General features: G+C 46.1%; 1 protein-coding gene across 1 annotated transcript in view; it reads left to right on the forward strand.

The window, feature by feature from the left end:
- The window catches only part of LOC147733541 (uncharacterized), a 42,138-nt gene that overhangs the window by 12,198 nt on the left and 12,434 nt on the right, over positions 1–17,506 (forward strand). The window contains exons 2-3 of the mRNA XM_086958980.1: positions 193–257; positions 14,738–14,888. Of these exons, the coding sequence (XP_086815106.1) occupies positions 203–257; positions 14,738–14,888 (206 nt within the window). The 5' untranslated portion in view covers positions 193–202. The remainder of the gene's footprint in view (positions 1–192; positions 258–14,737; positions 14,889–17,506) is intronic.

Raw genomic sequence — 17,506 nt, forward strand, 5'->3', positions numbered from 1 at the left:
AGCTGGTCAATAAATACATAGTCACAGTTAGAATACCCTGGAAGTACACTGTAACGGCAACAAAGCCAAGGGGGATTTGGTTCGATTATTTGGATATAAATTCCACAGCGTGTAACTGTTGACATTTGTTGAGATCGAGTTTCTTTTTCTAAAGAAAATATACAATAAACTATCACATTTTTATTTTTGCAGCTTGGAAACAATGCTGAACTCATCTCTTCGCCTGAGGACACCTACAGCATATCATCAAAGTCAAGGTAACAATGGAAGGAAACAGTAGCCTGTGCATTTTGTTAAGCAACCCTTATACTGTGAAGAATAAAGAGGTGAAAGATATATATAGATACCCAAATTTTGGGGCTGCTTAATACTCTTGCAATGTACATTGGAAAAGACAGCGAATCCTTTGCTTGAAATTGCAGTTGGCCATTTACAAATGCTTTCTACTAAATCTAGTAGGAGCATCTGGAGTTTTGCACAGTGTACTAACTATATGCCAAGAGAAAATATGGGAAATTCTACTGGTTAACCAAAAATACCAACTAAGATTAATGTACACAGCTAGACATTAATAACCAGCAGTTTATTGTAATCACATGTAACTAATTTCTCATTTCGAAGCACAAATAACATTATTATTTTGATTATATACCAAGAAGCAACAAAAAGACAAATTGTTCACCTGTAGAAGAAAGGTAGAAAGCAGACATTGCCATAGTCCACAATTGCTCATGTCTCAGAAAGTGTCAGACCAAATTAAGAATTAATGGTAGATATAAGACATCCCAGCGAATAAAATAATTATGAACATAATAATGTCTGTCAATGCTCTACTAGGCATTTTGTAACTGCACATTTATTTTTTAATACTGGACACACATAACAAGAAATCTGCAATTACTGGTAATGTCAATATATTTAATCCTGATTGTTACTTGCTGCCATTGCTTTCTCACTTTGCAGTTGGTAGGCCCGCCGGCAGGTTTTGAGACCCTGATCTTCATTTGGCCAAGCATAAGATTGCTATGACATGGGAAGTTGGAGCAACCCTCTCATTAAGGGATGGCGATTAGCACTGCAAAAGTGGACAGAGTCCAAAACTATTTTATTGCACCTAGAGGAAAGAAAGGGTCTTAGGAAAATACCAGTGTTAGACCAGTGGAATGATTTATTTGTTAAATGTGGTGAAATAAACAAGGAAGATGCATTACTGCCCAGAACACGTCAGGGCAATCTGCACGTAATAGTGTATGAGGCACTGTCAAAACTTAAATAAAAAACAGAAAAAAACTATGCATAATAATTGACTGATACCAAATGCGTTGGAAGCGTTCACCCATGTGCCAAAATGGGAAATGTATGTTGAAAGCAAAATGCGATTATATTGTGCGCCAAAATGTTACAATATTAATATTAGGTGTCTTGTCAAGATAGACTAAGTGAAACCAAGGATTGTTGGATACATTGTTAGGGCTGATACCACTGTTCTTTGTCTTGATGAAGACCCCATAGAAGTCAAAACGTTGATGAACTTCACTGTTGCCTGCTATTAAGTTATTTTTTTGTGCCGTAAACATCATTTATATGAGTTCTTTGCTTTTATTAAGTTCGCAGAAAGTCGAGTCGGCCATCCATCACAGTAAGGGTTGGAAAGCCCCAGGTCCGATGGGGCACCAATGGATTTGTTGAAATCCATGCCTGAAATTTGGGGTCCCCTCATAATGAATACATTTAACACTTCTTTATCTGCTACTATTCCCCCCTCATGGTCTACCGCAATGATAGTTCCTATATTAAAAAAAGGTGACTGTGTATCGCCCAAGTGCTAGCGACCTATCTCACTTATCAACAGCACTATTAAGATTATCGGCAGAGTTATTTATGTTCTCTTGGCCGAATGGGCAGCTGATAAGGACCTACTCTCCCCTTTTCAATTTGGATTCAGCCAAAACTAGAAACCAAAGAATAATGTCTGAACTTGGCTCTGATTATTTTAAAATATTCTATGGCCAAGCACTCCCCTATTTACTTTGCTTTCATGGATTTATCCACCACCTTTAATTCAGTGAACAGAGCCAAATTCTGGTTAATGTTGCTGGATCAAGGCGTGGACCCCCCTCTGGTGAATTTCTTGTACTCCCAGCACTCAGCTCGGTTCCGCTTAAATTCCAATGGAGAGGTGTCTCCTAAATTCCCCCTGAAGAGTGGTGTGAGGCAAGAATGTATACTGGCACCCTTATTATTTATTTTATATATCAACGGATTACCCAGCCCACTTATCCCATTCTCACACAGATATATACCTAGAATCGCATGCTCCCCACTTCCTGCTTTACTGTACACTGATGATGTGGTTTTACTAGCCCTCACCCCAAAAGCGTTGAGACATCAGGTGGACTGCTTTGTTTCTTTTATGCTAATTCTGAACCTATTTACTAATTATTCTAAGTCACACATCATGTCCTGTGGCCCAGGCAAATTAAGTCTGAGTATCCACCACTGAAAGTTTATAACTCGCAATGCATCAGTGTAGTTACCTACGGAGCTAGTGTCTGCGGTTTCAGTAAATGCTGTTCTCTTCAGGCCAAAGAAAATCACTTTCTGCGATGGTTGCTGAGTTCACCACCATCCACTTCTAGTCTTAATACCCATTTTGAGTTAAACCAGGGTTTCATAGAGAATAAGATTCAGCTGGTGCCACTTTTACTCAGGGTTAGTATTTGGTTGAACCCAGCCACTTAGCTCTGTAGTGACATCATATCTAAATGCCTGACGCTGGATAAGGCACTCTCCATACCCTGCCTGAGTAATAAACAGGATACTGTTGGTTCCCTTGGTATATCCTGGTGGTTCACTGAACCCAGTTGTATGCCTAAAAATGCAAAAAATGGAGGTGAAAACAGTATTTAAGGACCACCGTGTAAACATTAGGTTGGAACACGAGTTATCCCAACCCACGTTGTTGCATTTTTATAGTCTCTTATACACAGATGAACTCCCTCTGTAATTGTCTCTGGACCTGTCAAGATGGGAGCAGTCACTTGTTTTCTGCTTCAGACCAGAGACAATTTATTGGTCTTTATTTTTCAAACACTTTTTAGATCCAGCAGAGAATACAGTCTCCTTCTGCCCCTGGGATAATCATTCTGCACAATCTCTACTGCACTTTTTCTTCTTCTGCAAATTGCACAGCATAGCATTAAAGCACGTTTTGATACACTTGTTACAGAGGCTGGGCCTCTGCATTGTAGACCGGCCCTCTTTCATTTACAATCCCTGTGTTCACCCGAACTTGTTCTCACTGTCTGTGCCTTTTTGAAAACAGCACTTAGGGTTAGACACTCAATGATGGGCTAGTCTGTTAGAATTGTATGTGTACAGCGTCTCAGTATATGGCGGTGGCATAGATATTGGGTCAACCTTTGGGGGATAGTAGGAGTGTATGGCAGACCCTATTTGAGGATTTTGTTCTCTCTTTAGCCCCTTCTTATGCTTTTTTAACTACACCTACTGCTTGTAACATCATAATGACTTCTGAAATTTGACTTCTACTCGCACTTTTCTATTCATTCCAAGCTCGGTTATTCATTGTGACGATCAACCCTATTATTTTATACTGTTTTTAATGTATAACCATTTTTTAAACTTTTATGTGTGACTATAGCTATGTTCAATATTTCTTTGTACTTTTATGGCCTATTGTTATTTAGACCGAATAAAGTTATTGAATTGAATTGAGTTCTGTGCTAATAGAAATATGTTGTTAGTCAACAGTAGATTATCATTTGTAAACATCTTTTGCACATCAATTTTCAACTTTGTCACAAACCACTTGCACGGGACTGTTTTTTTTTTTGGAGCACTTGTAGGGACGTTTATTTCTGTGTTGTAGTACAAAAATAAAAAAAATTGAATATACAACTGATTGTGTATGGTGATATCTTTGTTTTTTAAGTTGACAAAGGAGCATAGGCTGTAAACTCTTTTTGAGGGAGTCATTTGTTTATGTTGTTAATGTACGGCCGATGTTCCCAGTGTTACGGGGCAACTCCTTATTTGTGTGCAACAGACCTGTCAAGCAGGAGTTGACAATGTTGTGTCACAGGATGCATCTAGTCCCCCACTCAGAATATTCTGTGGAGTAGTTATCTCTGCCCATTTAGGTCAGCCTATTGTTTCCTCCTGGGAGACACTTCACACCTATTTCACGCATATTCAAGGCTGAGCACAGACTGAGAGCTGTCAGAGGCATATGCTAATTAGCATTCTGAAAGTTCAGGCAGGCAAAGGGCAGCTTTCTAAAACTTACTTTTACTTAATGTTTATTTAAAATATGACTTCAGAATTGAATTAGATTTTTAATAAATAATAAAAATAGTGGTTTAATTATTTTCCTAGCTGGAAGTTTTCCAAAATTAGCAGTATTAGTATTTTAATCTGAACTCTGGTTTTCTACATAGGCAAGCTATGCTTGCCACTGTGAAAATAGTGTTTCGGGCCTTGACATGGTAATATGAATTTTATAAATGTCTCACTTTTAAATACCATGCATCCTACCTTGTGAGCTACAAAGTTTACTTGGGTCTCACTTACTGATATTTAAAAGGTGGAGGGGTGGTTACCTGACAAAACAGTTTATTGTAATATGAGGCACTGCAAGTTTTACACTGTAGCAATCAAGCTAAACATGGTAGGCCTGTAGCGAACCTTGGACAGCCACCATAGTGGGTGGCACAATAGGTGCTGCAGTCCACAAGTGAAATGTATTATCCGCGTCCTAGGTGCATGTTCTACACCATATACTAGGGACTTACAGGCAAGTTAAATGTGCTAATTAGGAATCATCCAATTTTACAATATTTAAAGGTAGAGCACAGTCACTTTGCTCCTGGTTAGCAGGGGTAAAGGGCACAGAGTTCTAAAGACAGCAAAGCAGTTAGGGCAAAAATCTTGGATGGCCATGCAGAAAAAAACAGATTTACTATAATACTTTGCAATTTATGCTAGCCCCATAAAAAAGGAAAAAAGAAACTCTTTATCTGAAAATACCTTGATTTTAAAAAACATGGGTAAATAGAATTAATGTAAAGGCTTCCTTTCAGTTTGGAGATAAGAGTCATCAAGAAGAGACGCACAAGGACTGAGAGTCACTGCGAATGTCATGGATTATATAGCCAAATTGACCTTTTCTCCGAAATTACAATATAATGAAAAATCTATTTCAGAATTTCTGAAGATTTTATTTAATGCTTGTGTAAAGAATAAACAGGCCGTGTTTGTCTCTAACCTGGTTTTTAGCATTAATAATGTAGCTGAAGGAGAGTCCTGCAGAGACACCGGCCTCATCCACGCTAGCGGGCTGGTGCGAGCGTACAGGTGCAGGGCCCGTATTTAATAAAAGCAAATCCCCACGGGCTAACAATGAGCCCCAAGGAAACCTTGCACTCCACAGCTGATTTAACACAGAAGTTTATTCCGGTGACACTTTTCACCCGACATCAGGCTTCTTCCCGGCCAAACTGTTAAACATAGTGCCCTATCACCTTATGAAACAAAATGGAAGGATAGGCATAGAAAACAGATATAACATGGCTTTTTCAATACATGTTATTTGTTATTGGACACTAAAGGCACTAGCCTCGATTTGCCTGTTTGGGGCCTTATTTTTTAAATCTGCCCAGGGTTAGGACAATTTGTGGACTGCCTTGTATTTTTTGTATGCCCACCTAAATGTATTTTATGGCTTTGGTTATTTGTTTACCCTATATTTCACTCTTTAATTATCAAATTACAAAAATACCTGGGCAATTGTGAGTAGAACAATGTTCTCTCTGTAAATATTTTATGAAAGTAGTCCGTTCTTATTTTTGTTAAGAGCCTGAAAAAGCCCTAATACATCTGTTTTCTATTCCTATAGTACACTCTTCCGTTTTTTTTATAGGGCACTACGTTTAACAGTGTATTGTATTGTATTGTAATTGCATTTATATAGCGCTTACTACCCCTGACGAGGCTGTGAAGAAGCCTGAGGTCGGGTGAAACGTGTCACCGGAATACACTTCTTGGTTAAATAAACTATGGAGTGCGAGGTTTTTAGCATTAATAATGTATCAATATGTCAGAATAAAAACTTCACCTGATTGATCGATCTGAGTTATATAACGTCCTCTAGGTAACTTCTAGGGAGCAATCACACACGAGGATCCGATTGGTCACCCCTTTCACTGGGATTAGAATAATAGCAAGAATAACATTCGCTGCTAGTATTGGGACCCCAAACCTCTCTGTTGAATACAACAAATACTGTGTTTCCTCAAAGGGCAACTATGATGGACAAATCAGTCCTTTCTCATCAGTGGTGTAGTAATGGAGCCACCCGGCCCGTTCACGTACGCACACACGCACGCATACACCTCAGGGGCGGAGTAGCCCCTGGGTATAAATAAACGGCCAGAAGACCGCTCGTGGTCTTTGGCCCTAATTAGCAGAGAGTGTCCGTGTGTTCATTGTACAGTTAATAAGGCCCCACTACGTGGCATAGGTCAACCCAACCCCTTGTGTCACAGACACCACACTGGCGACGAGGCGGGTTTCCACCCCACGCCTCGCCACGCAGCAGTGCTCCGCTTTTTGGCCCCCGCCTGGAGGGCTCGCGCCTGTTGCGCTTGAGCCCTCGGCGCCGGCGCCGTTGCGTGCACCTGTTCCGGCACACTCCGTCTGCACGGTGCCAGGTCCTGGCACCACAGGTGAGCCCGTGCCTCTGCCCATTCGAGGTAAGCGGCCCAGTGCACAACCCGGCCCTGCCTGCGGCCCTGCATCCTGCCCGCCCGCGGACGCCTCCGGGCGGCGCGCTACCTTCCTGCGCCGGCGTGTGACCCCGCAGGCTGTCAGGCGCATCTGAGGGACTGCTTCGGCCCTCGCGCCCTGTGCGCGCTTGGAGCGCCAAAGGTTTCGGCTCACGCACGTGCGGACGGCAAGAGCTCGCTAGGCCCTGCATTTTCTCACGCATTGGGCGGACGGCGGCCACAGATCGGAGGGAGTGTTCGGCCCTCATGCTAAAGTCCTGCCCTGCATGCCTTGAGCCCAGCCACTGTCCCCTGCTCTCAATACCTCACCAAGGGAGCAAGTGATACCACGCTGTTCGCACCTGCACCTGGAGGGTCCTGCACATCTCGAGGCGCGTCCGCAGACACCCCCACCGCGCCCTGACTCGCGCTCTCCCACGTGACCGTGCCGCCACCCGCCTACTCCACTGCCAAGGCCGGTCTCACGTCGTCAGCCGCAACCACGTGCCTGCGCACCACTCGCCATGAGCGTACAACAAGCAGACGGCGGAGCCGCGGCTGTGGCGCCCGCGCAAAATCAAGCACTGCTGCCGCCTGGACCCCCTGCCCCGGCGCCGTCTCAAGCAGTTGCAAATGCCGCAGGCCCCGCAGCGGCCGCCGCACTGGCTCCCCCCGGGCACGGCCTGGCTGCGCCCCTGCCCCCATTCAGTGAACTCGCAAATCCATTTACGGCTGCAGCACGATGGCACCTGTGGATTGGGAGGCTGGAACACTATTTCATTGGAGTTCGGGAGACCGATGGCAGAGTCAAACGCTCTTTGCTCATGTGCTACGGTGGCGATGAACTGTATGAGCTCTTCGAGACATTACCAGACAGGGGTGGTGACCACGACTACGACGCCGCTGTCAGGGCACTAAATCTTTACTTCGACCCCAGGGTGAACCCTGATTTTGAATGGTTCAAACTGCGCCAGGCAGGGCAAGGCGAATCAGAATCCATCGACACCTTCTACGCAAGGCTGCGGAAACTGGCTCTTGCCTACGAACTCCCGGACCAGCGTCAGGAAATTCGCGCGCAGCTCATCCAAGGTTGCAGGTCAGTGCAACTCAGACGCCTCATTCTCCGACAACCACGAATCTCCCTGGATGAGATCCTTGTCCTTGCAAGATCGCATGAGCTTTCCAACGCCAGGGCCGATGAGATGCAGGCAGCCCTTGACTGGCCTGGTGTGGCGGTAAAAGCCACGCACATCAAAGAGGAGCACGTGGACCCGATTCAACGACGGCCACAACCCCAGAGAGGGAACCTCCAAGCGACACCTCGCAACTCTTGCGGGAACTGCAGCATGGATCACCCCGCTGGGGGAAAATGCTTTGCAAAAGGCAAGGTTTGCTCAAACTGTGGAAAAATTAACCATTTTGCAAAGATGTGTCGCAGCAGCGGCAACCGCCGCCCCGGACCGAGTGGAAAGAGTCCTGCACAGGCCATGCGACAGCTCTCACTGGAGGACCCCGGACCGTGCAGTGATGCTTCGAGATCGGCGTTTCGCCTCGAAGATGATGATGACAACGTCTTCTTTGTCTCCTTTGTAGGGAGAGAGGGTTAAAAAAAAAGGCCGCCCCCAATGTGCGAAATATCCATTGCTGGTTCGCCTGTACAGGCGCTCAACGACACAGGGGCGTCGGTGAATGTGATGGACAGTACTCAATACGAACAACTGTCTCCACGCCCTCCGTTATCTCCATCAAACGCCAAGATCTATACCTACGACAGTGATGACCCGCTCCCGCTACGTGGAGTGATTGAAGTTGTAGCCGCCTGTAATGACCAAGAGGTCAAGACAAGGTTCCATGTGACTGGTGGGCGACGTGGCATGCTCCTTAGCTGCCACATGGCCGAAGATCTTCAACTGGTTTTCTTTGCACGACAGGTGCATGAGTTGCACGCGGACGCAATGCTCAAAGACTTCCCATCCCTCTTTCGAGGACTCGGCTGCCTAAAGGGCAAAACCTTCAAACTGCACAAAGACCCCACCGTCAGACCGACAGCCCTCAGACACCGTAGGGTACCTTTTCACTTGCGGCCGCTAGTTGAGGAAGAACTGCGAAAGCTTGAAGACTTGGGCGTCATAGAAAAAGTATCAGGCCCGACGCCGTGGGTATCGCCCCTGGTGATAGCCCCATAACCGAAACAACCGGGTGCTATACGCCTGTGTGTGGACATGCGCCTACCCAATAAGGCAGTGAAAAGGGAGAGGCACCTGACGCCCACCATGGACGACATTGTAGCGGACCTCAACGGAGCCCGCTGGTTCTCGAAGCTGGACCTCAATGCCGGGTACCACTAGCTTGAGCTACACCCGGACAGCCGCAACATAACTACTTTCTCCACTCATGTGGGACTTCGAAGGTACAAGCGTTTGAGTTTTGGTGTGTCGTCGGCTGCCGAAGTATTTCAAAACGCCATTAGGGGAACACTCTCAGGACTGCCCGGAGTCATAAATCTAAGCGACGACATACTCGTTTTCTCAAAGACCCTAGAGAAACACCATACGCACCTCCGAGCCACCTTGCAACGCCTGGCTGATCACGGCCTCACCCTGCATCGAGACAAGTGCTCCTTTTACAAGGAGTCCGTGGATTTCTTTGGATACATATTCTCCAGGGAAGGGCTCCAAGTTGACCCGAAGAAAGCCGAAGCCATCCGAGCAGCACTCAAACCTACGTCGGCCACGGAGGTCAGGAGCTTCCTAGGGATGGCTACCTACTGTGGACGTTTCATCCCCGGCTTAGCATCCCTTTCGGAACCACTACGCGCCCTAACCAAGTCGGGCCAACCCTGGGCATGGTCTGCCAGAGAAGATGAGGCTTTCACGGCGATCAAGAACGCGCTGATAGATGACAAAGTCATGGCCTACTTCAGACCCCACCGGCGCACAGAAGTGGTTGTTGATGCAAGCCCCGTCGGTCTAGGGGCTGTCCTCATGCAGGAAACAGAGGCTCACGAATGGGTACCGACAGCGTATGCAAGCAGGGCGCTGACAGCAACTGAAATGAGGTATGCCCAAATAGAACTGGAGGCCCTGGCCATCAAGTGGGCATGCCAGCACTTTCACCTCTACCTGTACGGCCACGAGTTCAGAGTCGTATGTGAGGATGGTGTCACAAGAGGCTTGCCCGACTGCCCTCAGTCTGGAAGTCATCGGGAAGGCCACCGATGAGGATGAGTGCCTCAACAAGGTGAAAGTTACGCTAACAAATCGAAGCTGGAAGCACTTCCTGGACGGAGCCAGTGCTCTCACAGCCGCGGAACAGCAGTCAAGACAACCGTTGTGGAGAGCACAGAGCGAACTCAGTGTCGGACCCAATGGAGTAGTCCTCCGGGGAACGGCAATAGTGATTCCCACCAAGCTACAGAAGGAGTCGTGCGCCTGGCTCACCAAAGCCACCAAGGCGTGTCGAAAACAAAAGCAAGGCTACGCAGCAAAGTATGGTTCCCCGGAATGGATGCGGCGGTGGAAGAGGAAGTAAGCACCTGCCACTCGTGCACCATCACAAGCCAGGACCCGGCTCCTCACCCAGTGATAACCGAGGACCCGTGTTGCGAACCATGGTCCAAAGTGAGCATGGATTTTGGGTCTTTCCCCGATGGACGACATACCCTGGTGCTGATTGACTCTTACTCACGATTCCCCATCGTGGAGGTGGTGCCCTCCACCGCGTTCGCACATGTGAAGAAAGCCCTGGAAAAGGTCTTCGCCATGATGGGCCTGCCGGAAGAGATGAGGTCAGACAACGGCCCGCCATTCCAGGGAAAAGATTTTCAGGCCTACCTTGCCGCACGAGGCATCCATCACCGGAAAGTCACCCCGCAATGGCCCCAGGCAAATGGGGAAGTCGAGAGATTTATGCGAACTCTGAATCGCGCACTCCAGATTGGGGTAGAGAAGAGAGAGGATGCTGAAGAATGTCTGTCTCAATTTCTAAGTGCGTACCGGCAAACGCCACACTCCACCACGCGTTGTGCCCCGGCGCATTTACTCTTTATGCCAAGGGACTGTGTACCAGCAGCACCCTGGTGGTGCCCACCTGCAATGAACCAAAGTGCCGCCCAAGATCGCCGAAGACGCACTAAGGATAAAGCCAGTCAAGCACGGAGAGCCCAAGCTCGGTCCCTGGTGGTCGGAGACAAGGTGGTCCTTAAAAACAGACATCGGAATTCGAAGTATGACCCTGCTTTTGAACCTGAAGTGTGGGAGATTGTAAATGTCCAAGGCACCATGGTATCCGCGATCAGAGGCACGAGAGCCGTAACACAAAACGTGTCGTGGTTTAAGCGCATCCCTCGAGGGCATGAAAGTGCCAGCTCGCCATCCGAAGGAGTGGAGGACGAGGATCACGAACAGTGTGGAAATGAATCACCGACAAACCCGCGAGAAGAAGAAGAAGAAACAATTCCGCCGAGGCCGGAGCTGGAAGAGATCACCGATCCAACGAATGTCCCGAATGAAGTCTGAAATCCCCCAGAACGACACGAGGAAGTCGAGGACATGGAGAGCCAGTGAAGCCAGAGATACCACCTCCGGCCAAATCCAACTCCTAACCAGAGACTGAGAGACTATGCTTGGAGAATGGGTTCGCCCAAGAGACTCCCATGACCGGGACTATTGATCCGTGAATTTGGAGGGATATAGTAACGGAGCCACCCGGCCCGTTCACGTACGCACACACGCACGCATACACCTTAGGGGCGGGGTAGCCCCTGGGTATAAATAAACGGCCGGAAGACCGCTCGTGGTCTTTGGCCCTAATTAGCAGAGAGTGCCCGTGTGTTCATTGTACAGTTAATAAGGCCCCACTACGTGGCATAGGTCAACCCAACCCCTTGTGTCACAGACACCACAAGTGGTATGAAGAACCCTTTAAACTTAATGTATGGCTGTGTTTGAGGGTCTCTAGTAAGCCGCTAGACTGTCTCAAAACAAACTGCATGTTTAACCTCTTCCAAGCTTGGTGTTGCTTTCTCGTCTATGAACACCACAGAATCAGGAAGAGAAGTGACCCAATCTATAGGGTGCAGCTACAGTATGCGGTAGATAACGCTCATGCTCCACAGTGAAGTTGAGTAGCCAGAAAGGACCTTTTCGAGCCCATGACCTCAAGATACCTGAATGAAAGGCAGTGTTTCATTACTGAGCATGTTGTTTCTTCCCTAGCACCAACTCTGTGGTATCATTAGGCCTCTAGGAGCATAAAATAAACACTCTGGAACAGGGCGCACTTTGTAACTTCTTTATTCCATCTCAGTCTAACCTCGACAGCCTCCATGTCAACACGTCCTTGCCCCCGCCCCCGCCCCGCTCTGGAGGGCGTGTGTCCTGTCCTCTGCAGTGTTAGAGGCCCCAGGGTCCTAGTGCTGTTAATACATTACAGGCCCTACTCATACTAAGCCTAGCGAGAACACTTTTTGAAACTTGCTTAGTTACACCGGACCTCATTCACCATGCGCAACTATCCTCATTTACTGATGCAAATCCATACAGTGATTCATTAAACCTGAGTTTGCACTCCTCAATGGATCTATTCACACTCAAAAGGATGCTAGCATGGGGTAATTTTAAGTGTGCACAGATTTTGTCTTATGGGAAATTTGTGGGCATTGCTGAACAAGATTACCTCCTAACAGACTTGAACAGGCTGCGGGTATTCGCAACCCTTTTCAAGTACTTACCCTCCATAAAATCAGTTTCAGATTTGTGTCTTTTCAAGGGGAATGTAACTCCTGCTCTTGACAGGAGGGAAAAGGAAGTGGACAGCCCCAAAAAATGTCAGGTGTGGAGAAAGCAGTTTCTCCACATAGTAAAATATTCTCTCTATGAAGACAAATGAGATATTGTAAATGCACTAATGCATTGCGGGATGCATAAATGTACACTTTCTACATTTCGAAGTGAGTTAATGTCTGCACATGTGAGTACTCCTGGGAAGATGAAACTGATGCATTTTCCCTTAAGTACTCCTGGAATTCTTTGTGAATTTCAAGAAAGTGAATATATTTCCCCCTGTCTTTGTATATCAAGCCCAAGGCAACCAAAATGTAAATGTAAATGTAAATGTGGCGTATTTGTATAGCGCGAACAGTGACCCGGAGGCATCCCGGCGCTTGTACTCCTACCACAAGGGAACCCCTCCTGGCTTTTCCTTGTGGGGTGTCCACTCCTGGGCATCCCATGGTGAAACCAGGCATTCCTTGTGTATCAGGGGGCCTTTGTGGAGACTAAGCAAGCTATTGCCCAGAGTTGCAGCGTGGGACCCATGCTTAGAATCGGCACTGAGGCGAGAATATCCAGTCAGAGGAATTTAAGCCCGAAACCCGCCGAGGCGGGAATCGAACCCTGGTCCCTGGCCAGCGTTCTGCATCAAGGTCTGCCGCTCTAAGCATTGAGCCACACTTCTCCACACAATGTTACAGTTTTAAACATGTTAAACATGTCTCTGTAGCAGTCAGATAGAATCGGAACTAAGCCTTCACCAATACCCATTAGGGGCCACCACATGTCAAGGGGCACACTCATTTCAGCTTCCCTCTTGCGAGGGACATTACTTACTCATTGGTCCACCTTTTCCCCAACAACAGGTCAATAGGCAAGGCCTCCAGCACTCACTGATGTAAATAACAGTATATGTGTTACTGATGTAAACGACAGTATATGTGTTACTATAGCCAATATAGCTACAAATCTTTCTCAGATATCTATTTCTCAAGCACACACAATGTAACAAACCTTTACTAGTAGAATCGATCGCAGTGTAGGCAAAAATCACAATTTAGATTGGATTAGTAACAGATTGTTCTGCCAAAACAGTGGCTACAAATTACAATTCGATAATAAGTTACTTTCAGGGAGTGGTTTAGTTATCAGTTATCAAATTTAGTAATCATTTTATTCATATTTTTCATGAATGAAAAAATACCAAATAAGCGAGCAGGCATTGAAAGTACACAACCATTTTCAAAACTCTAACGAATACAAATTTATATTTATTTAACTTGGGTTTACTGCCTTCTGAGTCATTCTAATGTACAAACAATTCGCATTTGAAATGTATGTTTGGTAAATTAAGGTAAACATAAAAATAAATGCTGTTATCAGATTAAATTACATTCACAGTCCCCAAAGATAACTCTGTTAGTTGTACATTATCAAGAGCAGCCAAGAAGATTATTAAAATATGTGGATGAATTCCGTCTGCACAAAATCACTCTACAGGTTTCCCAAGGGGGAGCAAAAATCTTATAGGAAATTTGTATGCTAAACTGTAGAACACCATACCAAGTAGGACATTGCTTAGTGATTTTCCAGTTGATGCTATTACGACCTAATGTTGTAATGCTTTTCCAATCCTACCTAGTCATACTGCTTTGCTACTGTAATTTATACAAGCAGTATATACATGAGAAAATTGGCTGAGAGCCATTTTCTAATCTCTTAAATCTATCTTCTTAGGAGCTGCATCATCCATCTATGTGTCTGTCAATATCCATTTGAGAATCCAATGACAGTGAATGGACCTCAGAAGCTTCGAGCCTCGCACCACCTAGCACTCTGAAGGGGACACAAGGCAATATGTACAAAGTTACACAAAATCTCCAAATAAATAAACAGGAATAAGAATGCTAAACAATACTTTTTTTCTTTCTGCTCACCTAAAATCACTAGGACAGAAACATACAGGATGGGGTAAATAGCTTGGTACTAAAGTTTCCAAATATAAAAACCAGAGCATGATTAGGACTAGCAGGCACACACAGTAGTTCAAGACCTTACTAACTGTAATATGCCCTGAATGATGTCACTGTTTTCCTTTACTTGCAACCTCTGTGAGTGCCATGTAGTCATATGAACATAGTGTTGCACAGTCTGATTTTCCTTTGCATAATCCTTACACAGGTCAGAGCAATGGTTGTGAGAATATACACAATTTGGAGGAGCTGAAGAGCAAGATGGAGTTCATAGAGGCAGAACTTGAGAAAGGATACAAAGAAGAAGCCGCGACTATGAGTAGAACCTTGGAGAACATAACACGAGGCTATCTTACCAGGTAAAAGATGCAGTCTGGTGCATGACCTCGTTAATATGGTGATGGTTGTTGACTACACAGACAGCTATTAATAAAAAAAAAATGAAAATCATCCTTTCTGTCAAAAACACCTGATAAAAGTTAATATACTTCAATCGGTGGGGTGGGAGAGTAAAACAGACTTTTTAGATGTGTGCAAGGCAGCACAGCTCTACTAAAAGTTCATATGTATTGCAAGTTGAATGTCAGGTAATAAATGACGCAAATAGTGGTGGATTAAAAAATGCTGATGGTATGATATGAATATTTATTGGCATTTTGAAAATGGGATGTGGGTGGTTTGTGGCACTAGCATGGGAGACGGTCTGAAATCGGAGTGTTCTACCAGTAACCTTCTCACGAAGAGACAGGCTTAAAGTGCCTCAGCCGGTAAACGAATGAATGAAAGATCGAAGCTAGAGGCGGGGAGACCATAGCAGTCATTTTTAGAAATTCATGGGACTAAAAGCTATGACAATGATAACTGAATCCCAGAAGACAGCACTGAGGACTATGTTTCCTCAGGAAGGACTCACACAATGATCATCTGCAGAGTAAAATCAATGACTCTCTCTTCATACCCTTAATATTCCTACAGGGCCCAAAGGAACTGCTAGAAGTTGTCACTGGAAAGCATAATTCATCTGCCACAGCAACTTCCTTCATTGATCCTTCATCTACCTCTCCACCTATTCTTTCTTGTAGCAGAGTTACTACACACACACACAGATGTTAAACTTAACTAACCCAAATAACTTGGAGAAAAGTCTCTCCTCTGTTAAGAAAGAGGCTGACATTACAAAAGAACATTATAATCAATGGGGTTACCCAGTTAAGTCAAAGGAGCTGGGTGTATGTAAGGCATGCCCCTTAACCAAGGAACACAAACAATGTACTTATAACACCTATACACGTACAATGAGGCAGCACACTAACTGTAACTCTGCTGGAGTCATCTACGCCATAGTATGTCCATGTAATCTCCTACCACAACAAAAGAAATACCACCGGTCTATTAGTGCGTGAACTTATGAAGAAGAGGTATGTCTGTGGTGGATCTAGTTGTGTTGCAAGAAGCCATGAAATGAATCCCATCAGCCCACCCAATGGCAGAGCTTCATCATCTGGGATTTGCAAGACAGTGGTCTAAATATAGGCAACTCACTTGTTGTAATTGTGTGTTGCCTTAATACTAAACCACCAGTGATGGAACGTACCATACAGTGTGTGTGTATAGTGGTGGGCTACTGGTTTTGCAGTGAGAAATCAGTGGAAAAAGAGAAAAAAAGTGATCTTAAAATTGGCTACCATGACATTGAAGAAAAGGTTTTATTAAGGAAAAATCATGGTGTCAAGAGTAAAAGCAGGTGCAAACAGTTTGAAATAATAACTGTTGTAAGTTGGACATAAAGAGGTCTTCGGCTTAGGATTCGCCAGGGGTACCGACGGAGAGAGCGGGGCCTCCACACCTGAGCTGTTGCTGTTGCTGTTCCAGAGGGAATAGCATAAAAAGCTGCCCCTTCTGTGGGGAGCAATTCTGGCTGCTGTACCATGCGGGGACCTGGCTGGGGTCACGGGGCCCTGGGGCTCTCCTCCACAGCCGCTAGTGTGGTGTTTGGTGGGTGCCCTGGGAGGGCACTGAGGCACCCTCCAATTATTAATGGAGGCCCGTGGCATGGGGTCCCTGGGGCCTCAGGGAGAATGGGCACACTCCCCTTTTTAATAATTTACTGTCCTGGGGGATGGGTACCCCAGTACCCAATAAGGTTGGGGGAGGGGGTCCATGTCTCCATCTCCCCTTTATAATATCATGCAGTCCTGGGAAATGGGGTCCTCTGGTCCAAAAAGGTCCCCTCTCCTAATAAAAAAATCCATGGGGCCAGCAGTTGAGGTCCTCAGGACCTAATAAGGCTGGGAGAGAGGGTGGTTCAGCCTCTCCTTCCCTTTTTTGTCGTATTAGGCCCTGGAGGATGGGTTCCCAGGGACCTATTATGGCTTGTGGAGGGGGCTGGATGCCCCCCTTAGATTTTGGCCCTGGGGGATGGGGTCCCCAGGGCCAAAGAAGGCTCGGGAGGGGGATGTGTGCCCCCTCTCGTGCTAATTATATTTGGCCCCAGGAGATGGGGTCTTCGTGGCCTTCTAACTATTGGGGAGGGTGCCACACTGCCCCTTTCACTTTTTATTCAAACTGTCCCTGGGGGATAGGTTGTCTGAGGCCAATTAAGGCATGGGGAGAGGGGCTACATGCCCCCACCCTAGTATATATATATATATATATGCTTTGGCCTCAAGGGATGGGGTCCCCGGGGCCTCAAGTTCAACCCTACTCTGCGCATGCCAAAGGCTGTGTGCAGCGTGGGGTTGGCAGCCTGCTGGAGGTTTGGAGACAGGCCTGGTGGCGAGCCAAGCCCTGTGGCCTACCCCACAGTGTGCATGCACATTGTGGGGTTAGCTGCCTGTGAGGGGGTTTGCGAGAGGCCCTACGGCAAAACCTCTGCCGTGCATGGCTAAAGGGCATGCACGGGGACGGCTTTACGTATGGTAATAAAATACTACTTTAAATTAAATAAAACATTAGAAATTCATTGAAAAAAGTAAAG

The sequence above is a fragment of the Lissotriton vulgaris genome, chromosome 2_1 (assembly GCF_964263255.1).
Source record: "Lissotriton vulgaris chromosome 2_1, aLisVul1.2, whole genome shotgun sequence".
In the NCBI taxonomy this organism is placed as follows: domain Eukaryota; kingdom Metazoa; phylum Chordata; class Amphibia; order Caudata; family Salamandridae; genus Lissotriton; species Lissotriton vulgaris.